The 23,695-nt window shown below is 36.1% G+C and overlaps 2 protein-coding genes and 1 long non-coding RNA gene across 5 annotated transcripts; 2 read left to right on the forward strand and 1 right to left on the reverse strand.

The window, feature by feature from the left end:
- Positions 1-767: 767 nt before the first annotated feature.
- Positions 768-8,007, forward strand: LOC141433158 (uncharacterized). Of its 2 annotated transcripts, none has more exons than XM_074095063.1 (7): positions 768-976; positions 1,449-1,534; positions 2,364-2,427; positions 2,893-3,957; positions 5,474-5,545; positions 5,716-5,841; positions 6,869-8,007. In XM_074095063.1, the coding sequence occupies exons 1-7, from the start codon at positions 869-871 to the stop codon at positions 7,022-7,024; spliced, it is 1,677 nt and encodes a 558-aa protein (XP_073951164.1). In that variant the 5' UTR covers positions 768-868; the 3' UTR covers positions 7,025-8,007. The 2 variants fall into 2 exon arrangements, with proteins under 2 accessions (XP_073951164.1, XP_073951163.1); XM_074095062.1 differs by lacking the exon at positions 5,716-5,841 and adding an exon at positions 6,011-6,452 and having other exon boundaries at positions 6,869-6,957.
- Positions 8,008-9,458: 1,451 nt separating this feature from the next.
- LOC141433161 (uncharacterized) lies at positions 9,459-10,731 on the forward strand. The gene is made up of 3 exons (XR_012451903.1): positions 9,459-9,582; positions 10,058-10,144; positions 10,694-10,731. It is a non-coding gene; the product is annotated as an uncharacterized lncRNA (long non-coding RNA).
- Positions 10,732-11,975: 1,244 nt separating this feature from the next.
- On the reverse strand, positions 11,976-21,313 carry LOC141433162 (casein kinase II subunit beta-like). 2 transcript variants are annotated; one of them, XM_074095068.1, is made up of 7 exons: positions 20,993-21,313; positions 20,798-20,900; positions 20,420-20,519; positions 18,955-19,046; positions 18,516-18,705; positions 16,077-16,174; positions 11,976-12,148 (listed from the first exon to the last, which is right to left on the reverse strand). In XM_074095068.1, exons 1-7 carry the CDS (start codon positions 21,062-21,064, stop codon positions 12,024-12,026), a joined length of 780 nt encoding a protein of 259 aa, XP_073951169.1. In that variant the 5' UTR covers positions 21,065-21,313; the 3' UTR covers positions 11,976-12,023. The 2 variants fall into 2 exon arrangements, with proteins under 2 accessions (XP_073951169.1, XP_073951170.1); XM_074095069.1 differs by lacking the exon at positions 11,976-12,148 and adding an exon at positions 12,854-14,682.
- Positions 21,314-23,695: the final 2,382 nt, after the last annotated feature.

Genomic DNA, 23,695 nt, shown 5'->3' on the forward strand with positions numbered 1-23,695 from the left:
GTTCGTGTCGTGCGGTCCCTCTGACACTTATACTATTTAAACGAGAGCGAGAGGGACGGTACGATACGAACTTCGAGTTTGGAGTTTCGTAGTAGCCCTGCAGAGGGACCGCACGACACGAACTTCGAGTTTCGAGTTTCGTAGTAGCCCTGCAGATCATCCCTCCACTACACTCCATTCAATGTTCACATTGTTCACTCAATCAAATTCCTCCAGTGTTGCCACTTAGCCAATTTTAGCTAGATCTACATTTACGAAATAGCTAGCTACAAAAAAATAAAATATGGCCAATTATTTTAGCCACACCTAGCTACTCACATACAACAAGTAAGTTACCACTGTTTTAATCAATTTAATTTGTAATTTAAAAAGTACTTCCGTGCACTACCTGCGTAATTCCTGACAATATCCTTCAAGAAATAAGTAGAAAAAACTATTTAATAGTATTTCAAGTCTGTGGGAAAAACTAAGGAACCAGAAAAAAAAGAAGAAACCGGACCTTCAACATCACAAGATGACATCGATGTCATTTAAATTTGAATACATTTTTCCGTTAATAATAATGTACGAGAAAGAAATATAAAAATTAAAGACTTATGTCCCATGTTGCCCTTTTTTGTTAGCCCATTTTGGGAACTTATTTATAACAGACTATTTTTCTTCGCGAAACTAGCTACTTTTTACCGTGTGCTTAGCAACTTTTTCTTTGGGCAAGGTGGCAACACTGAATTCATTAATTCATTCATTCATTATTCATTTCACTATTCTTGTAATCTGTGTTCATTACCTGTGGTGCCGCCATCGGAAGAAGAGGAGGCTTTGCGTCTCGCTACAAGTTTAGTTATTTAAACTGTGATAAAACGCTGAAATGGCGTCTCCTGCAAATTTACGAGCAGATGTTCTGTCCTTAATTCACCAGTATATGTTGGACGTGGACAAATCCCTCGCTGCTAGTATACTGAACAAAACTAAAGCGGTAAGTACTTTAACCAAAAACCACGTGTGGGAACCCACACGTGTTCTTTCCTATCCGGCTTAAAACATCATGATAAATCTTTAAAATATGTGAATTATCTCCATTTCATCTATATAATTAGGATTATTGGCGTATTACATATGTACCACGTGCGAGAGTGAAATAGTACGTATTGAAATTTAGTTATAATATCTACTCAAATATCAAGCAATCTTGCTACTGTTTTACCCACGTGTACTAATACTATTGAAAAATCTTGGCTGAGAACAAAGTTCTTACCAAAAAGCCATTTACTTAATGAATTAAATTGCAGCGTGTTAAAAGTTTGTTTTCAATAACGATGATGTTTCTTGTTCCATGATATCTTATGATTGAAGTTAACAATCGTCACTACCTCTGAGTTAATCGCACTGTAAATTTTAACTTGTAGAACGTATTTTCAGTAAGTAATATTGCTCTTACCTTTTTTCAGAAACCACGAGCTAAAAACTTGCCTACGTTATTAGACATAGTAACAGAATACAATAAAAGGAATCCATCCAAGCAGGCAGCAGAAAGGTCAGTAAATTTTATTTTTAGGTTATGTTAAACACAATGGTCTCACCAAATTAGTTTATTTACCAGATTAGAATTTGCCTATATCATTACTGATTTCAAAGAATTTATTTTAAGAGATGTGAACATTTTACCCTGACTGGTGAGCTGTGCAAAACTATAATCTTCTATAATTAGTGCATCTTATTGCTCCATAATATTCTACAGAACTTGATCAAAATCTCAGAAATGTCACTCTAGTGTTGTTATTTATTACCATTGACATAAATTTGTGTACTATGTGGTATTAAAAAAAATAGCATACTTGGTAGCATACCACATTTACATTATCACTAGTTTACTTACCCAGCAGCTAATTTGAAATTCCAGGATTTTAGTAAATTCCCATGAGAATTGCCGAAAATTATTTTATGATCTTTATGAACATTGCACTAAAAACAACAGTACCGAATTACATGATTAAACACAGCCATAGAGATATCGATATTTATAATATTAAGTAGGATTATAATAATTGAGCTATTAATATAATTACTAATAGCCCTTTCAACCCCAGCTAACATGATCATGCAGGTTAATTGCATTTGAATTTGACATGCATTGTTTGTGCATAAGGTCAATAGTCATAGTTCTTACATTTGATTTTGAATTTAACATGGATTGTACATAAAGTCCATTGCCGTAAGTCTTTTCAGACTCGGGTGGGTTTGAAAGGGGTAACCCAATTATTAAAGACCTATATAGGCTTAAAGGGTAATCACCATTCACTTAGATTAGGGTATTAGTCTGTGATATTTTTAGAGAATATTTTACGAGGTAAATTTTTCTACAGCTCTGATGACTCTAGTGATGAGGAACCACAACCTGCTGTAAATGGAAAATCACCCAACGCACAGGTAACTATTTATATGAGACTAAAGGGCTGTTTCAACATCCTTTGATAAGTGTTAACTGGCGGTTAGGTGTGATGCCGTCTCTATTTGTTTTGTTCGAATAGATGGAGACGGCATTACATTTAACCATCGGTTAACACTAATCAATGGATGGTGAAACAGCCCCTTAATATTTGTAATTTAATTACTAGGGATGGCCCAAAATTCTACATTCAGTTTAACCAAATTTTGGCAGCTTGAACCTGGTTTAAATGCTGAACATTCGGCACTAGAAAAAAGAACATACCTATATACTAGTAATTACAGAACTGTATGGCTTCAATTCAGTTAATTATAATGATGTAAAAATATCTATGATTTTTTGTGATTTTATAACTAAGTTTCGTCACTACCTCTGAATACACAGTTAACCAAATAAATTTACATATATTCAGCTGGACAGTTTTAGATGATGTGACTTTGTTTTAGAAACCAAAAGTGCCCCAGACACCAGCAAAACCTGCTGCTAAAAAAGCTGAATCATCAGATGACAGTGATAGCAGTGATGAAGATGCCACATCAAAACCCAAAAAGCAACCAGTTAAACCACAAGCTAATAATATAGCTAAACCAGTAGCCAAGAAACAGGAATCCTCTGATGACTCAAGTGATGAAGATGACAAACCGGTACCAAAAGCAGCAGCAAAACCTACCCCAGCAAAAGCTGCTGCTAAAAAACAAGAGTCATCATCTGATGATGACAGCAGTGAAGATGAGAAACCTAAACAACCAGCTAAGGCACCTGCCAAACAACCAGTAAAGGCTGCTCCTGCTAAGAAGCAAGAGTCATCATCTGATGATGACAGCAGTGAAGATGAGCAACCTAAGCAACCAACTAAGGCACCTGCCAAACCACCTGTTAAGGCTCCTCCTGCTAAGAAACAAGAGTCATCATCTGATGATGACAGCAGTGAAGATGAGAAGCCTAAACAACCAACCAAGGCACCTGCCAAACCACCTGTTAAAGCTGCTGCTCCTGCCAAGAAGCAAGAGTCATCATCTGATGATGATAGCAGTGATGATGAGAAACCTAAACAACCAACTAAGGCACCTGCAAAACCACCTGTTAAGGCTACTCCTGTTAAGAAGCAAGAATCATCATCTGACGATGACAGCAGTGAAGATGAGAAACCTAAGGTAGTTCAAAAGCCCAAAGCTACTCCTGCTAAACCAGTAGCCAAAGCAGCAGCAAAAAAGGATTCATCATCTGAAGACAGTGATGAAAGCAGTGAGGACGAGAAGCCTAAACCTGCAGCAAAAGCCCCAGCTAAAGCGCAAGCTACCCCCGCTAAGAAGGATTCTTCTGATGATAGTGACGACAGCAGTGATGATGAGAAGCCAGCACAAAAAACCCCAGCCAAAGCCAGCAAGCCAACACCAGCTAAGAAGGAGTCATCTGATGATGACAGTGATGAGGATGATGACGATGCTCCTCCCAAAAAGGCCGCTAAGAAATCGTTTGGCCAAGATGAATCCATGGACACATCAATGCAGGTATTGTATTTGAATCCAATGGAATTATTGAACTAAAATAAATATGCTGGTCAATGCAGTTCCTCCACCTCCACACTGTACACACACAAATCACACAAACCCATCCATCACCACCACCACAATACACTGACGCGTTGCGAACTCAACCAGAGCTCATCTTCAGAGCAACACAACAAACATTTTAATTTGTCACTGTTACTCCCTAAGTACCCACCTATATATTTTTTTTCTTAAAACTACCCAGCATATTAATAAATTTTTCATCACACTTGCTCGTAAACAGTGTCGTAACATGCAGGCTACCTTGGTTGCAACCCCCCCAAATAAAACCCTTGACCTTAATGTGCTTGTCATGAAACGCAAGGTCGGTAAACGAGTCATTGCGCGTACTAATTTTCTTGTCATGAAGCCACGCACGTCAGGCACATGCTGCGGGAGCGGCGCTGCCAAGAGCGCAGCCTAAGGTGTCGGCAATTTTTGAAAAAATATTAGTTTTTCTTTAGCAAATATACAATTTTACTCGCAAATGTGATGAAAAACATTGTGTCGCACGGGCGGTACTAGAATTACGAACATCGACTCATTAAAGCCCTCAGTCTTCGACTTCGGGCTTCTAATAGACTCTCGTTCGTAATTCCTTGTTTACCGCCCTTAAGACACAATGTACTGTTAATCGTTATAATTGTAAAACTACCTTGAATACGTTGTGAGTAGTTTTGTTTGAGAAAAAAAATATATAGGTGGGTACTAATTTAATAATTCCAAAAAGAAAGTTTCATGTATGGTTTTTTTTTTCGAACAGTTAAACAATGATTCCCATATAGTTGAGTGTAACTTATGATAATTTCTCATGGTGGGCAGGGAAATACTACAAGTACGAACAGCCATATTAATTAGGTAATTAATCTCCAAAACGCCAAAAAATATTCAAGATAGTTTTTTTTACAATGGTCACGTGAAAGTTGCTTTGCTATCTATACATTTAAAAATGTATAAAAATGAATATAAAATAAAAATATTTATAAAATCAAGGCTCTGCGTGTATACATGAAATTGTATTTTTTCTTGAAAAATACATACAAAGTAAAAAGCCGGATAGTCGGCGCTTTTTCGGCTAGTCGCCGACTACGATAGTGGCCGAATAGTCGGCTTTACCGAGTAGTCGACACATCTCTAGAAATTATACATAATATTTTTTTGTGGTATAGGCATAGGCAGGCTTTTGTCATTTTCATATCTTCTCTAATATTTTATATTAAATTCTCGTGTCACAGTGTTTGTGACCAAACTCCTCCGAAACTGCGTGACCGATTTTTATGAAATTTTTTGAGTATATTCGGTAGGTCTGAGGATAGGACGTAAACTATTTTTCGTAAGTACTACTACGCGGACGGAGTCGCGGGTAGCAGCTAGTCTTTGTATAAAATTTTATTGTATAAAAAAACGCTTACAAAAGAAATCATTATTTTATAATAAAGTAAGTTTTGTTTATGAAATTTAAATTGTATCTTAACAGAATGGAAGGAAGAGGAAAGCTTCTGGCAGTGAAGCTACTCCCGCAAAGAAGCCATACAACAACTTTGTGAAGGTATGTACAATATTATAAGAAGAAAGAAAGAAAGAATCAAATCACTTCACAATCACTTTATCAACTGTAAATTCAACATTTAGCACTTTAACACAAAGATCTTTATTTGTATTGTAATGGAAGCTTCCCTTTCTTCAAGGTCTAATAATCATGTTGACTATACCTTCTAGGGTACCACAAACAATACTTCTACTCCTGGTGATAAAACTGACAATAAACCTGTCCCATTCCGGCGGGTCGCGGCCGAGAAAGTTGAAGTGGACCCTAGACTTAAGGACAATTCTTTCGACGCTAAGGTAAATGCCCACAAATTTGACAAGCCAAGGCAACTCTATGTATGACTGTCGTAATCAGAAGCGAAAATGTTGGAAACTTGTCCAGGCTTATAATTTCGGGCATTTACTTTATTGAAGCATTACATAGGGTTGTCTCTGGTGTTTACTTATAAGTATTCCTCTCACTCAGGAGGGCGAAAATGAAGATGGTGAAGAGGAGGAAGAATCTGGAGGTTTTAAGTCAGGGTTTGGGGGACGCGGAGGATTCAGAGGGCGCGGGGGAGATAGAGGAGGCTTCAGAGGGCGCGGGAACGATAGAGGAGGGCGAGGTGGCTTCGACCGAGGCCGTGGCCGTGGAGGCTTCGACCGCGGAGGCCGTGGAGGCTTCGACCGCGGAGGCCGTGGTGGCCGGGGAGGCTTCGACCGAGGCGGTCGCGGGGGCTTTGACCGCGGAGGACGTGGTGGTTTCGACCGAGGTCGCGGTGGGTTCCGTGGAGGCCGAGGAAACGACCGTGGGGGGCGCGGAGGTGGCGACCGCCACTCGTGGGGAGGCAACCGAGGAGGCTTCAATGACAGAAAAAGCTTTGAAGGTGGTGAAAACCAAAACAAGAAAATCACCTTTGATTAAATAGGTAAGTTTAAAGTAACATGCGTTTTTTCTAATTTAAGTTATTGTTTGTTTGTACTGTCGTCACCGTTAGTTAGGTTGGAGGAAGCACACAAAAAAAAACTGATTCCTTCTGAGTCCTGTTCAATGAATAAGGAACTTTAAATATGCTTATATCATTTCTAAAATTATGAAACTTATGATTCTCATTATCTCATCATCAAGCACCGACTTTTTATAGCTGTGTGTGATGTCTAACTTATTCTCAGAAGGCCATTATTACTAAATGTCCCATTTAAAAGGACCAAAGTTGATGACGTTTCTTTATCTCTGAGTGTATTTTTAAATCTGTGATAGTTAATTACGACAAAAGAAAAAGGCCGTGTCAGTGATTTGGCCGCAGCCAGTTAAGATTATAATTCTTTTTTTTTATTTACTTAGGGTGGTGCTCGCGGTTCCTGGGGCGAGCGCGCCAACCAAGACTTAAAGCACACCCGCGGCAAGTCATTCAAGCATGAGAAGACAAAGAAGAAGCGAGGCTCGTACCGCGGCGGCGCCATTGACACGGGAGTCCATTCCATCAGATTCGACGATTAATACTTATCAACTCGCAAGACTGCCCAACCACTGACGCATCGCATTTATTACTTAAGCTAGTGATTCCACGGCGTCATTAAATTTTATATGTATATATTTTTTACTTAGCAGGTCTATAATAAAAAATCAAATCCGACGCAAAATTGGTGGGCAGTCTTGGTCTAAACCAGTGTTTCTCAAACTATATCGTGACGTTCAGGAGAATAATATTAGCACCAATAACTTTTCTTGCTATCTACGTGCACGATGCAAATTTTAATTAACACTGGTCTAAATCGTTCACGCGTATTATGAATAGATTACAATAAATAGGGTTGAAGGAGTTCTTTGTTGGTTGTCCAATGCAATCTAGACGTGAATGAAAACTGAAGTTCGTAATAATTATTTTACCCAGTATTTGCTAGTATTTATACTATCTATTTATATTTAATGTCGATGTGCCTGTGAGCCTTGGTAATGTATAATGTCATAATAGTAAAATCTATGATTGCATTGGACGTGTTGTGTAAGAGTAAATGATTTTTTTGTTGTTTATTGGTGCATTTTTCACTCGAAGGAATATTTTGATGTGTTAGCTTTGGTATATAGATTTATACCTATCAATAGATTTTATATTTCGTATCATAGTGTTAAAGAACTACTATTATATTTGAACATAGACGTTTGACATAAATGTTATACAAAGCTTCATGCCATGACTGAGTAAATTAGCCGCGAATAAGTATACAAAAAGCTTGTATTCTTTTATTTAGTTAAAATTATAATGAACGGCTACTAAAGACCAATTTTCGTTGATTCAAAATGTTAATTTCACTGTATTGATGTTTGAACTTTTTTTTTTTTGTAAATATGACGTAATTTTAAGCTAGTGCTGCTTAATTATTGAGTTTCTCGTATATAGTAGGCTATTGTAGTTATAAGTAAAAAATTGTTTTATCTAGGTACATAAGCCGCCTCTTAATAAAAATAATTTGATGTCAAAATGTATTTATTATTTGTCCGATGTCGTGTGTGGCAACTGCGGTTACTAGCTTAGTTGTTATAATCTCGCGTGCGGGAAGTTAAAAAAAAACCTGCATTCAGTCTTCTTTGTCTCAACTCAAATAAATCAATTTTTCAATTAATGTAATTTTGTTAAAAATTAGTTTTCAATACAAGCTTTTATTGCCAACTACTTACATTGTCATCATCATCATCCCAGCCTATATACTATATACGTCCCTTTGCTGGGCACAGGCCTCCTCTCAATACGTATATATTATGTACACCTACCAAATTTCAACTCAATCCGACCACTAAAAGTGGATCAAAAGTAACTTGCGAGTTTTGGAATAAATATGCGAGGAGGAGGACAAACAGACAGACAGATGGACAACGTTTTCTTATAAACGTCTCATTTTTGCTAAGATGTGGAACCCTAAAAATTGGAACAAAAACTATTCAATAAGCAAGTTGCAGAATAAAAATCTAAGAGCCCCAAGATCACGCCGCCGCCGCCGAGGAATTCGCTTTTTAACATTAAATATTTAGAAAAAAAAATATCTTTACTTCTGGCACAGAATGTATAAAGTACTAATGTACAGAATGGCCATGGCCACGCTCCACCCCGCACCGATTCGAGTTACCAGACCCCCAGAGTATTGTAATGTAGAGATAATAAGACCCCTCAAGCGCAGATTGCAGGAAAGCAGTCGGATGCGCAACCAGTGGGTTGAAACTCCATACAAAAAATCTAATGTATGGAGCTAGTGACTTTTTTGTACCAACCTCTCCAAAATAACTTATTGGTTGCCATATTTATGAAATGATCTGTGTTTAGAAGATTTCACTTAATTATAATATTTGCAATTCTTCACATTTAAGCTGTGAAAAAAAAAAAAAAGCGGAAAAAAATATTACTAAGATAAATAATACAATATAAAAATAATTCTGACTGGATATCCTTTTTATTTAAGTAAATGAAAAAAATTTAGTTCTATTTTCAATTTTATATGGCAGCCCACAAACCTTCATCTGCTGCGTGGGAACGGACGCCTTCGCGAGATTTTATGTTTACTGTTTGAATTTTCGTGTATTTGGTGTTTTGTTTTGTTAATAGCGTTGAGTTTGAGATTATTTCTCTTCCGCATTAACTTTTCTTTCACTAAAGTGCATTTATTCGAGACAGGACTCTAGTTTTACCGTTATTTTCACGGCTGTCCTTTACTAAGAAACCATTCAACATGAGGAGATGTGTATTCAAGAAAAACATTGTGAAAACAAAATGTTCTTTGCTAGATTTCCTCTAAGTGAACATGTGTAAGTAAAGTTACTGATAAATCTGATAATAGGTGTTGAGGTTATATTTGGCTGACCGACGTCAATTCGTATTATATAGTATCACGACAATTAAATTTATTTCAGTTGTAAGCAGTGGGTGAAAGTAGTTGGCAACGAGATTTCACAAATCGAAAACCCGGCTAAAGAAGAAAGCCATACCAAAATTGGGACTTCCCATGCCACCTCTTTCTGAAGAAATTCTTGAAGGGTTTCCCCTAAAGATGGCAAGAACAGCCAAGGTAAACACTTTATTTTATTTTCAATTTATCTCTATTGCAACTTGACTTACTGCATCTTATAATAATAATAATAAAATAATAAAAGATATTGATTTAATAGTTTGTTTACAAATTCTACATAGGTACATAACAAATAATAAGTACAATCAAACTATCAAAAGGGAAAGCGACTCAGCTTATGCCTGCACCTTGCAGAACAAAGTCCCTTGGCTAACAGGCGCTGTTTTTCAGTCGCCCCCATAAACCATAACCCTAATAAATACCATCAATACACATGCACATATTTTTTTTACATACAATATATGTTATAAATTAATTTGCTTCATCATCAATAATAATGCTAGGTATTTTGAGTGTATAGTATAGTTGCCGGTCAGAGCATTAGTAATAGACAGAAAAATTGGCTATACACACTAATTATATTTCACCTGTATAAGTTAGTGGAAGCTTCTGGCTAAATTAAACTTTGTTTAAGGTTCAGCTTTGGAGTTGCCCAGTGTGGAATATTTACATGCACAGCCTTCTACAAGTGGCGCGCAGTGTAAAACTGACAATACAACAGGTAAGCTATTACTGATAAAAATCTATACCTTATAGCATCATTTAGAATTTTAGAGTTCATCTGATGATAAAGCTAGCGGGTGACCATAGGAACACTGTGATAAACAATACAACTGCATCGAGTTTGGACTCGTTTGTCGTCTTGACGAGTACTTTGGTAACCAGGGGCATTATAGTACAGTCAGCAAAAAAAAATACTTATATTAGAAGAATTTTCAGAAAAACTTTTATTGAACTGTTTACGGAACCTTTCATGTACAAGTCCAACTCGCACTTGATCATTTTTCTGTATTGTCTGTGTTTATGGTACACTTCATGTAATAACACTCCTCTTTTTGCGTTAGGGGTTAAAAATAGGTTGAGCTGCTTAGTAGTTAGAGGAGATAGAAATGGATATATTTGACAATAAGGCAAGAAATTGTAAGAAAGTTGTCTAGGTAAACATAGGTCATTGACCTGCAATATGACAAAAATTGGATTGTGCGTACCAATTTTATTTTATCTTGCATTAGTTAGTGTAAGCTACTGGCTAAATTTAACTTTGTTTCAGGTTCAGCTTTGGAGTTGCCCAGTGTGGAATATTTACATGCACAGCCTTCCCACAAGTGCTGTGCAGTGCAAAACGGACAATACAATACTACAATACAATACTTGTAACGTGAAACTGTATTTACCTATGTAAAGAAAAACAGATCCATGACATGAAATAAATTATTATTAAGAAAAACAACTTTTTTTTTCTTCAATTCGATCATTTAATTAATAAAAAGCGCACCACTACGTGCCGTTTTTTGACAATATATCGATAAAAGCACAACACTATGCTGTTACAATATCGATAATATCGACTGTCCCTAACAACACTACTTGTCAATGTGACTTTTTCGGCCCTGTTTAGTCTGTGCAGTTCGTTTCTTGATATTGGCACCAAAAAGACACTGAATTCATACTACAATCGTGGTATTGTTTTTGTATGAGAGTTCCGACTCTTAAAACGTAGTGATTATATACTCTTTGTGCGCACGCGATGTATGTCGGCCGCACGGCACCACAGAATAAGAATAAGTAATAATGTGCCATCAGCCAAATATGTGGTCTACCATCCTAAAGTTGATAATCGTTGCATGTCAAAAAACAATCATGCCAATAGACGTATATGTCAACTTGAAAGTTCGACTTTAGTGAAATATTCATTTCATAGGAACGCGTTTAAAATTGATAGACCAATTATTTGGCTCATAGTACAAGCGGCACTAAGATAACTGCCTACCGAATAGTTTGTACTTAGTCGTAAATCTATTGTAATTGAAAATAATAATGCTTAAATACCTACACAGACAGACAAATTTTAAGTAGGTTTAAATAAATAGGTAAGATTAACGATTATATTTATTTAAGCGATTATATCTAAGCCATACCTACCTACATAAAGTACCTTTAAATGTCATTGGTAGTACTTATATTATAGTACTAGGGTTTTCCGATAGTCAGCCCTGTGTATCTTACGCACACATTAACGCGTGTACAGACGTTTTCGTGTTTATGTAGATTCAAAACGCGTATTTTGTACGTCGTGGCCGCCGCGTGCTTCTGGGACATTTGGGTGTAGGTAGGTAAACAGTCTATATATGTGAACTATGCCGACAAAATGGTACAATAAAATATATATATAGTCGATAATATATAGATAGTCCCTGAGAAAAGCCGCGGACGGACAGACAGACATGGCGAAACTATAAGGGTTCCGTTTTTGCCTCCGGAACCATAAAAGCCCACAGCTGTTACATTGTTTATTAAGCACTGAAAACGACATAAAAAAATATAACACAAAACAATGTTTACCAACGTATATTCAGATAAGAGTACATATATTAGGTGCGCTAGAATATGAAGACCGCTTCGTCAAAAATTGAATCTATAAAAAAAAAAAAACAATTTATAATAAAAGATTTGTCACTTGCAGACGATGGCGCCGTTGTGACTGTGCTCTTTGTCGTCTGGTGTTCTGTTCATGCAAAAGAGAACGAGATAAACATCAATAATAAGTCAATCACCACTAAGATTTTTCCTTTCCTACCGTTCTGTATCGTTGAACGTAGCTCTACAGGGTGAGCATTTTAACAAAACGCAATGAAAAGTTTAATTTTAAGATTTAACTTAAAAAGAAACAAGTTATGCAGGTCTGTATTTTATTTCATGGCCAAAGCAGACATCGATTTTGGTTTTGTATTATCTGACCAATCATCTGTACCTAATCAATAAGTTAATAACGCATTACTCATACATTCTTCTACCATGATCATGATTTATACGTATTAAAACAACCTTACTCCCTTTCGTTGAATGGTTTATTATGTTTAACAATGGTGCCGCAATATATACTATGATAACAATCTGATATCTGTTTTGGAATCACCGATCGCTCATACATTACAATTTTCCTTTTTAACACCCAAACTTGCTATTTTTGCATCATCCTCCTTTGACAACCAAAAACAATCCCTCCCTCTCCCTTGTTTTTTTTTATACCATCCGAAGCCAATTCCGGAGTTGCCTTTTAAAAAATCATAACATACGATGGTATTGAAGAGATCCAAAGCGAAAATATCGAATTACTTTAGGTACCTAACAAAAAAACTTACCTAGTTTCACAACCATACAATTATTTATGGACTTTATTTAGGAACCCTACGGTAAGAAAACGAGAAAATACTCAGTTCGACTAAAGTCTATTTTTATTCTTTGAGACAAAAAATACATCTAATAGTCGCACCATTCATGGAAGAAGGATGTAAATAATAACTACATACAATAGGCTTTAACATCAACACAGACATTCAGAAATTCAACTAAATAATACCAGAAAATACTACTTATAGGTAGTTTTGGTCAACAGCGCAGCGGTTATGAAGTAAATCCTGACACAAATATTGCGGCTAAAATGCTACTCATACTATTCTGTCGAACGCAACAAGCAAGCGTTGCATTTTTGGCTATGATTGGGTTTTTGTTGGGTGTTTGTTTGGGTATTGGGTTTTTGGTTATGTAAATATTTAGAAACTTCATAGTCGTGCAATGTGTCAGGATTTATTTCGTAACGGCCGTTGACGATAAATATACACACGCCATTACTATCCACCACGGAAAAGAACCTCCATAGTTTTCGAAATATAAGCTCTATTAAACAAAAAGCAAGACTCCATCTGGATATCTATAAAGGTAGTTTTCCTGATGATTCTACCTGACGTTCCAATCCGTACAAAGATAGATAAATATCTTCGTATTAACTCAACCGAAGTGATGGTGTATGATTTATAGTTCGAATCCATACAAAGATCGATAATATCTTCGTATCAACTAAACCGAAGTGATCGGTGTAATTAAGTCACTACACTAATATATACTCTACTCTTAAGTTATCCATGTACATTTTTTTTATGTAACTCGTGTTTTAACAAATAAATATTTTTATCTTTCTTTCAAAACAATTTTATCAAAATGGAAAGGCTGAACTTTATAATAATATACAGCAATTTGACATCTAAAAGACCAAACATGTTAATTGTCTCGTAAGTTGAAATGCAGAACATAATATTTTTGAAATAAGTTTTAAAAACGTAATTTTTGAAATATTATTTCGATATACGGCAATTTCTGCTTTCTGATATGGCAATTCAACTTTTTACAGTTGCAACACTGTAAGCAATCCTGTTTTCTATTTGTAAAATAAGTAGGTACAAACAAGCTACCAAAGAATGCATGTCTAAAATAAATAAATAAATACTGTGGGTACTTTACCTATCTTTTTTATTTTATAAATACTGATATGTAAAACATTTAACGGCCTGTTTCAACAAACATTACGAGACAGACAAATGTGATGCTATCTCTGTTCATTCTGACAAAATAAACAAAGACAGCATCTCAAATGGGGGCACATTCAAATTATCGAGTGGTAAAACAAGCCCTTAGTGTCATCATCATCAATTCAACTGCCGTTTGTTCCATTCTTAGTTAATTTTAATCTGTATTTACTTATACTTTACTGAGAGACTGCCTAACAAACTGCATGCAACTGCATTCACACTGTGGAAGCAGATGCAGGTTATTTTTCTCTATGTTCTACCACTATCCACTACTATGTTAATAAAGGAAACCTTAACTATAAACAACAATAACTACATAGTTTTATAATTAATTTACATTTATCAGTTACAAGAACTACATTTTACTATAAAAATAAACACTATTAGAAATTCCTCAATATCCATGAGAGCCCAAAATGATTCAATTGTAAAAATATTATAATGCTGTAATCTGTACAAATTATTTTAGACAACTCTAAATGTATGCAAGGTTTCAGTTCTAATAGTATTTATTGTCATGATCATGAATTTAGTTAAAACAAGCCTGCACTACAAGACTGAGTACTGTATTGGAATATTCCGCGTGTACCTTAGTTAAGTTTATTTTAAGGTCTCATATTGAATCTTCCAACTTTGGCAGTATTTTTCAACTTTTCAACACATTGATCGGCGTCTGTATAAAAGTAAAAAAATCTAAATATTGTCTAGTCGAGTTGGTTCACGAATATTTGCACACAGATAACTTATTTTCAGTGCGGTATACTAATATAAGACGTTTTTTAGATTTATAGTTATATGGGAACCGGCTACTTACACAGATATTTTAGAATTCAACTCAACTGTACTCAAAACACGAGCGAGAGACTCGTTTTATCATGGAAAAAACAATCTTTCTATGCATTTCTCATCCTGGTTGGATTTAATATGTACGAGTATGTCACCGGATAACTGTAAAAGCTGTTATTTTATTATTCATCTGGTGATATCATAAACTAATCTCACCTATCAGGCAGATTACAATCTCGGGATACAAATTAAAAACTAACGGCGTCCACAATCATACAATGACATGTACATAACATTACCATAAACAATTTCTCTGTTGTGCCTTCAACTTTTTAAACCTTAGGAGTGACTAAATTTGCTTAAGCTTCAACTCTCTCGATTTTCCAAAAGCAGGGCAGTGGGCTGAATGCGTTTCCACCAGAGATGTGCGAGGGTGCGTTGCTAGGACATGAACCAATAGAACCCCCTTCATTTACCTATCCTCGCCCCGCTAAGTTGTTTCCACTAGAGCTGTGCTGAGCGAGGATCCGCAAATGAACGTTTCTATTGGTTCATGACAAACGCAGCCTAAAGGCTAAAGGTCAGTCGGTATTGTCGTTTGTTAGACATTTACTTGTAACTAAATATCTTAGTTGGATGATATTCTAGAGCTGTTACGTAATACGGTGTTTGACTTTTTTTATACGTTTTATAAATTAAAACTTCACAATGCCTGTTATCGAATAGAGAAATAATTTTTAAACTACCTTTACATATAACAAAGTTATAAAGGTTTGAAATTCAAGAGTAGATAGAGAAAGACATACTTGCATGTGTTGTCACACGCAAGTAGCGCCATACTTGTTGCATAAAGAAAAGCGTTTGAGAAAGAGACAGGCATATCGATCTTTCAAAAATCACTATAAATCCAATTGCCAACCAATTTAAGTTTTTCTTCGCTAAACACTGTCTTATATCTGTATTTTCACAATAATATCTAAGACATGGCAAATTCAGGAGTTGTCAAATACCGTATTGTGGGTACCTCACCCCCCACTAAGTGGCAGAAAGTGTCAAGATTAATTTGAAACCATTTAGAACTTTAGGGTAGATTAATTTGGTCAAGTAAGCTACTGTAGTCACTCACTCACTATCCATTGTTTATTTGGATTATTCATTATTCCTCATACATTAATTATGCCTAATCATAAGGTAACGAACAATAAATAACCCATTTCTTTATAAAGTTCTTCAGTATTGGCAAACTTTAGTTGTTACAGAGATTGGTGTCTTAGCGTTTACCGTTGTTGTATGAGAGACTCCGAAGTGGTGCCTTGAAGTTGGCAGCGGCCTGTATTTGAATCTGGTATGCCAGCGGGTGTATCTTAAATCCGTATAACCTGAAACAGTATGGGTAAGTCCTGATTTTTGAATATTCACATGGTCGTTTACTTATAAATTATCTTTCATTTGTCATTAAATTTTTCGTCATTTCGTTAAGCTGTCAGTTGAAAATACTTCTATTATGTTTTTTTTTTCATATTTATATTTATCAATCATTATTAATTTCATTATTTTTGGAAAAGGATTCCTAAACCTAAAAATGGTCTTGCCAATCTACAATATTTTTGAAACTTATCCAAGGATATGGATTTAAATAATGAAAAATAATCATCTCCACATTGAGTAGGGGATTATGGGGACCATGGTACGATATTCGTTCATTTCGCAACTAACGTTTGGCAATCTTTGGCAACAAAGATGACCAGATGGCCTAGTGGTTAGAGAACCTGACTACGAAGCTTGAGGTACCGGGTTCGATTCCCGTGTCGGGGCAGATATTTGTATGAAAAATACGAATGTTTGTTCTCGGGTCTTGGGTGTTTACTATGTATTTAAGTATGTATCTATCTATATAATTATATTTATCCGTTGCTTAGTAATCATAACACAAGCTTTGCTAAGCTTACTTTGGGACTAGGTCAGTTAGTGTGAATTGTCCCATGATATTTATTTATTAAAAAAAAACCTGATTCATTTCGCAAACTAAAACTAAATATTTCAGGATTTATTTCAGGGCCATCGAATAGAACCCTTTAGGTTAGGTAAGTTTTATAAAAATCCTGAAATAATGTAGGTACAGTTTCGAAATGAATCAGGTTGCAAAACGTTTGTTGCGAAACATTAGTGAACCCCATGGTACATAACTATACTCTATTTATTCTAACAAGATTCAAATGACACTTGATGATTAGGTATGTAACTTTGTGAGGTACCTATTTTTTTATTTTTTGCAACAGAATTATAATGCTTGAAAAGTGAAATCACATTAAAACTGCTGATTGTTCGAATACCTATCTGAACTCAAATTTGCTAACAAATTGTTAAGTTACAGCGTAGGCACTGTGTTATTTTAACTTACTTTCTTTAATATGTGAACGCCCTTACAATGTTGTTTCAATAGGCCGCAATTGCTAGAGGTGAGGGTTATCGGTAAAAATAAAAGCGGTAAAATAAACGAACTTATTATTAATTTGCAAGATTGTTCGTCACAGTCGGAAAGTGACACTCCAAGTGTTGAATTAATTATATTTAAAAATTCTAATAAGACTTTCAGTTCGATAGCGCAACGTTTAAACCAACAAATAATGCTATTGCCACTTTTAGCACTAGGTACCTACATGCAAAAGTATAGATAGTCAGTAGGAGGGACTCAAGTAGTTCCGTCAGTTTGGCATCTGTCATTTGAATCATGTTAGAAAAAATAGAATATAATTTATATAAAACATGTCTCTGGTGCTGTAATGCTAAAAAAAGTAAAAAAAAACCAGCTAAGAGAGTGGTGGACACGCCCAAGATAGGGTTCCGTAGCCATTACGAAAAAATCAAGTATGTATGTATGTATGTATGTAAACTCTTTATTGTACAAAAGAAAATTAACAAAATACAACTGACAAACTTTAAGATACTTGTACAATGGCGGACTTATCCCTTTAAGGGATCTCTACCAGTCAACCTTCAAGTAATATTTTTCAAAGGATTCCGTATTGTGTACGGAATCTTCCAAGTTTAGGTATATTTTATACCTTAGGCTGCTAATTTTCCTTATAAATTTGATAATACTTATGGGACACGCTCGACTTTAATGAAAATTTGCACTTTAAAGTTGAATATTTCGCAAACAGATCACTGAATCGAAAAATCGTCTTGACAACCCCGCAATGGTTTTGAGAGACCTATCCAACGATAACCCACACAATCGGGTATGACGAAAAAAAAACACCCCCACACTATTGGGAGGAAACCTAAAAAAAAAAATTTTATTTTTTATTTCACCACTGTTGGCGTGACTGATATGTATATTCATGCCACATTACAGCTTTCTAGTAAGTACTAACGGTCTCTTAGCTTTACTGCGGACAGACATACAGACAGACAGACATAGCGAAACTATAAGGGTTCCTAGTTACGTTTTACCCTTACTTTCATGGATGTCTTCCTTCACACATTTATTTACTTTTTTCAGTAAACAACAGGACAGGTTTGTTTTACATTAATATTCTACATGGGATATAAATGGGAAAACAATACTCTTTTTCATTGGGAAGTCGGGTAAAAGAGCGTAGTAGCCTGTTGGTTTGACTAATAGCTACTGCAGAGGGTCGTGGGTACGAGTCCAAAATACCTCTGTTGTTTTTCTGAATTTAAGTGCGAAATTCAGTCGCGGTGCGTGTCCGTTACCTGGGCACAAACTGCACGGTGGCGCGCTTGGGCCGGTATTCGGGATGTACCATAAACACCATGTGTGGGAAGCCGGTGCCGAAATAAGCGCCGTCCGTGTGGTGGTGGCGCGACGACTTGGGTGTGTACACGTCCATGCACTTAGGGCAGTATAGCTTCACCATAGCCTCGCTACGGACGTCAGACAAACCTGGAAGATGCAATTCTAACTCAATAAAATAAACCCCACTTATTTGTTGCATCGTATTACACGCTTTTATGATTAGTAGCTGCAGTGTAGTTAAATGATTTTATAACGAAAAAAAAACAAAAATTATTTGTTTTGAAGGAAAATGTATTTCACACAGGATTAAAAATCTAAAAAGGCAAATTATATGAATACTCATTTTCACATTTAGTGCATAGTTAGTTAGAAATAATAGTTAAAGTTTAGGTATACCTAGAGGAAGCATGGGTTGGCATTCACAGTACACTCTTGGACAGTGACCAAAGTCTCCAGCTTGGAATTTTTCTAACATTTGTCCGATGCCTCTGTGGAAGAAATAATGTGTGAAATCTTACAAGTGTAATGTAGAACATGTTGAACTCCTAGTCAAAGATTTTAACTCACTTTAAAAGTTTATGCAACTATTAGTTACTGATCGTAAAGTAAACCTGCTGCATTTTAGCATATAAGTATTCTTTTTTTATGCTTACAACATGGACCCAGGCAAAAATGTTTGTTTTGTTTTTCATTGAAGGTATTTTAATTTCATATATTGTTCAAGAACATTTAAGGTTATGTTGGCTGTTGGTTATGTTGGTTGTTGGCTGAATGCCCCTATAAAGGTTTTTCATCTAAATTTTTGATACTAAGTGTACACCTAGATGACTAGGTGTGTAGGTGGTGTATGTATAAACATACTATACAAAGTGTAAAATATTAAATTTGTCAACCACAATTAAAAACTTTTATCTCTAAATTGTTCAGTCAAAGTAACCCAACCATCTACTAAAATATTTCAGCAGAATTTGAAGACATAATTATTTTTTTTACATCCTACCTCTCTCTTCTTTTTCTTAGCGCAATTGCACCCACCATTGTTGCCTCCCTAATTTTCCTCTACTCGGTCGGATTCACTTTGGTTCAGCTCCAGATATGGTCAGCGATGAAACTGATGCTATCTTTTTGAGCAAGGTCTCCGCTCTAAGACTTGTATGCTCAAAAATCTCTTTTTGTTTCACTTCCCACATACAAAAGGTTAATGTACACATACAAAAGTTTTGTGTAAGATATCTTGGGCTTCACCTGGACCAAAGGCTGACATGGGCCAACCACATAAAAACCAAGAAAAAAGAAGCCGAAATTCATTTCAACCGTCTGTACTGGTTGATCGGGAGACAATATTCACTCATGCTAACCAACAGGTGTTAGTATACAAATGCATCATAAAACCCATCTGGACATATGGCATTCAACTGGGGATCTGCCAGTAACTCCAACCTGGAGATCCTACAAAGGTTTCAGAACAATGTCCTAAAAGTGATCTCACAGGCACACTGGATTGTGAGAAACACAGAGATACATGAATATTTAAATATGCCAACGGTAAAAGAGGAGATCAACAAGTATTGCACTAAATACAAGCATCAGCTCCAGAAGCATACAAACCAACTTGCCAGGGACCTGAATGACAAAAGTAGTGACATCTCAAGGCTGAATAGATGGCAGATACTGTAGTTAGATCAAGAGACACCAGAAGGGTCTCTTTGCAAGTCAAGTGGGAGTGTGTTTGTTGGAATACCCCACAAAAGTTGATAAACTTCAGACTATCTAATTATATCACTCAAGAGGTTGATTGCAGATTTAAGAAACAAACAAAAAAAAATGTACAAAAGGTTAATGTAAAGAAAATGTGTATTACCGGTTTGTTAATATGTAGCGTGCATGTATCAGCCCATAGAGCACTTCCGACGCCTGCTCCACCAGGTCCGATTGGTTGGGGTTGTCATCCAGGTCATCATCTACAATCATAAGCAATATTCACAATATCTTCATTTAACAGCTTTTGTATGCAAATTTAATGAAATAACTAAACAAAAGAAATGCTTGACGCAAAAAGAAACAAAAATCTTAGTCATTTAGGTACATAAAGCATTTGTATGTGTGTGGGAATTGTCCTTAGGTCATGTTTGAACTTCTTGCACAGCTAACAATTCAGTCTTATAGATTAGTTTGTGTAAAAGGTATTTAAAAAATAGATAGGTTAATATTTAGTACATTTCTGGATTATGAAGCTTACCAGGTTCCAGATCCAAGATCATGTCGAGCGCCTGCCGGTAATGCGGCACTTGCTCGTTTAATCCCGTCAGATTAAACTTGTCATTAATATAATCCTCGTCCACCTGTAACAATATACGATTAATACATCATTATTTTAAGCGTGCATTAGGACCTGACAACTAGCCCCTCACAACCTAACACTCTAACTACTCACTTCGCAAAAGAATTCGTTCCCACGCAGTCCACAAAACCAAGAAATCCATGATACTTCTTCTGAGCTACTCATTTTCCTAAAAAACACAAAATCTTTTCCCTGGCAGCTGGCAGTCACTGGCACACGACACCAAAACTATAAGTAAGTTCACTCTAGCACATCCGATGACTACGAGACAACAAATTAATGTTCTTATTAAATTTAGGGTATTTTTCTGTAAACCACGCACAATGAATGAGTGGTGCCGTCGTGTGTCCAATCAGCCCGTGTCTGGTCGGAGTAGTCGGTCTGTCTTGCTTGGGACTGTCTGTCTGTCTGTTTGACTTTGATTGACCACAGACATGCCACAGACAATCAAAGGTATATACGATTGTCAAATTTTTCAGGCGCGGGCACATGCAGTCGCTCGTCGCTCATTTGCAGCCCGCGACTCAAAAAAGTAGTGTCAAGTCGCCGCGTCGAGCAGCTTGCAGGAATGATCTTGGTCTTGGAAGCTGATTTCTTAATGTCATTTAGTAGAAGTAGTGGCAGTGAATTAAAAAAAAAGTGTTATTACCAAAATTGAAGGTTTTTTTTTTCTCCAGCGATAAAGCTCAACATTGTCAGCTTTATCGCTATGTCACGTGATCTGAAGTCCAGCTTGTCGGCGAGCATGCCTCCTTTATTGCAGCGATATTAATTTATTATGGCCGATAGCATTTCGGTCGTGTTACTACTGCGGTATACAATCTAGAAATAAGATCCAAGTTCCGATAGGTAGATGAGAACCGTTAACCAATAGATAATAAGATCCAAGTCCAAGATCCGATCCCATACACGAAAAAAAATCAAGGTATATGCGGTTGTCAAATACCGGAGCACATGCAGTCGCTCGAACTCAGTTTGTAGCCCGCGACTCAAAAAGTAGTGCAAGTCGCCGCGTCGAGCAGCTTGCAGGAATGACGGCGTCTTGGAAGCTGATTTCTCGATGTCAGTTAGTAAAGGAGTGGCAGTGAATTAAAAAAAAAGTGTTATTACCAAAATTGAAGGTTTTTTTTTCTCCAGCGATAAAGCTCAACATTGTCAGCTTTATCGCTATGTCACGTGACCAGATTTGACGCTGGAAACGAGCGTCGAGCGACTTTCATGTGGGCGCGCCTTAAGTCGCGATCAGGGGGACTACTACAAAATTTTAAATTATATAAGCGTCAGTGTAAAGCACGTGGGATGGCACGGCAAGATACGAAGTTCGAATTTTGCACTTCGTCTTCGTAGTGTAAGGCCTAGAAAAAAAAACAATGGAAGTAATAAGTATCTACTATCTAACCAATTTCTCAGACCGATTTCATTTTGTATTCTGTAGGCAAGAACACCTTTTAACCTAGTTCCACACTTAATACAGCCCGCTACACGAAATTCTACCGGTGTTTAATAAATTTGAGCTTGGGGTACGATAATTTAATATCCCCGCCCGATATTTGTGATATTATATGATGTCCTTTTATTTCCCTGATTGGAGTTGGGATACTTCAGCAATAATTTAGTTTTTCTGAAAATCCTCCCGGAGTCGTTAATATAATGCGTGCCGTTCACATGCCACCAAAGAGAAAATTAGAACAGCTTCGCCTTAATAAAATGTTGCATGGCTAAAATTCGTTGATGTTTATGAGGTTTAAAAAATGTGATCGATCTGTCATTGTCAGATGATTGTCTGTCAGACAGACAAATCAAATGTAATATGCTCGTGTGATTTTTGTTGTTGTGCGAAATGAATACATTTGAATTAATATAAATTTCAAGATGTTGTATGGTAAAGTGAAATCAGTACTAAATTCAGCAACGTCTTTGGTGATTCCTATTCATAGGAATTATAAAAATTTCGGTCACAAAAGGCAACCTATCCCCGGCGTAACAATACTATGGCATGGATTCCTAACGTTTACTTTTATAGGATTAGCAGTCGAGTGGAAATGGTAATTATGACTTGATTATAAATTATTCGGCAACAAAATAAACCTACCCTAACAATCTGATGCTTATTATTAACTACTTAACTAAAATAAATTAATATAACTATTTAAATAGCGAATAATCATCGTTCATCCACCATTACCTCTCATATTTCGTTTTCTAGAATTTTTACCGTACAACGGCAAAGCCGTCCAATGGACAGAGCCATATTTTCTAAAAAACAACAACAATTATTTAACTTTAATAACCGCTTATTGGTCTGGCCTACCTTTTATCTTAATATCATCATGAATACCAATAATATCGTCATGGGACAACTTACACCAACTGACCTAGTCCCACTGCACTCATTGATTGCTGACTGATTTCTGCTGTTGATTGTAGGTACTTTATGGTTTTTATTTTTGTACAGTAACATTATGGGATAATTATTTTCACTTATTGACATAGTCCTAAACCAAGCAAAGCTTGGCTACCAGCAGGTTTTCCAACAGATATTTTTGGTTTTCTGCAGAATAGAATTGAAATAATATTTTAGCTCAAAACAATCCATCAAATTCACTTTTAATGTGTTTTTGCTTTATGATCTGAACAGAAAATAAACTAAAGTAATAAAATAACTTATCAGTATGTGTTTTTTTATTTCAGGATTGCAAAGTTTATGCTGGGTGATGACAGTGAAAATGTACAAATATCATTTGACCCAACTGACCCAGTTCAACCAAAATAAATAGGTAAATGTTTGTTTATTGG

This window comes from Choristoneura fumiferana, chromosome 12 (genome assembly GCF_025370935.1).
Source record: "Choristoneura fumiferana chromosome 12, NRCan_CFum_1, whole genome shotgun sequence".
In the NCBI taxonomy this organism is placed as follows: Eukaryota; Metazoa; Arthropoda; class Insecta; order Lepidoptera; family Tortricidae; genus Choristoneura; species Choristoneura fumiferana.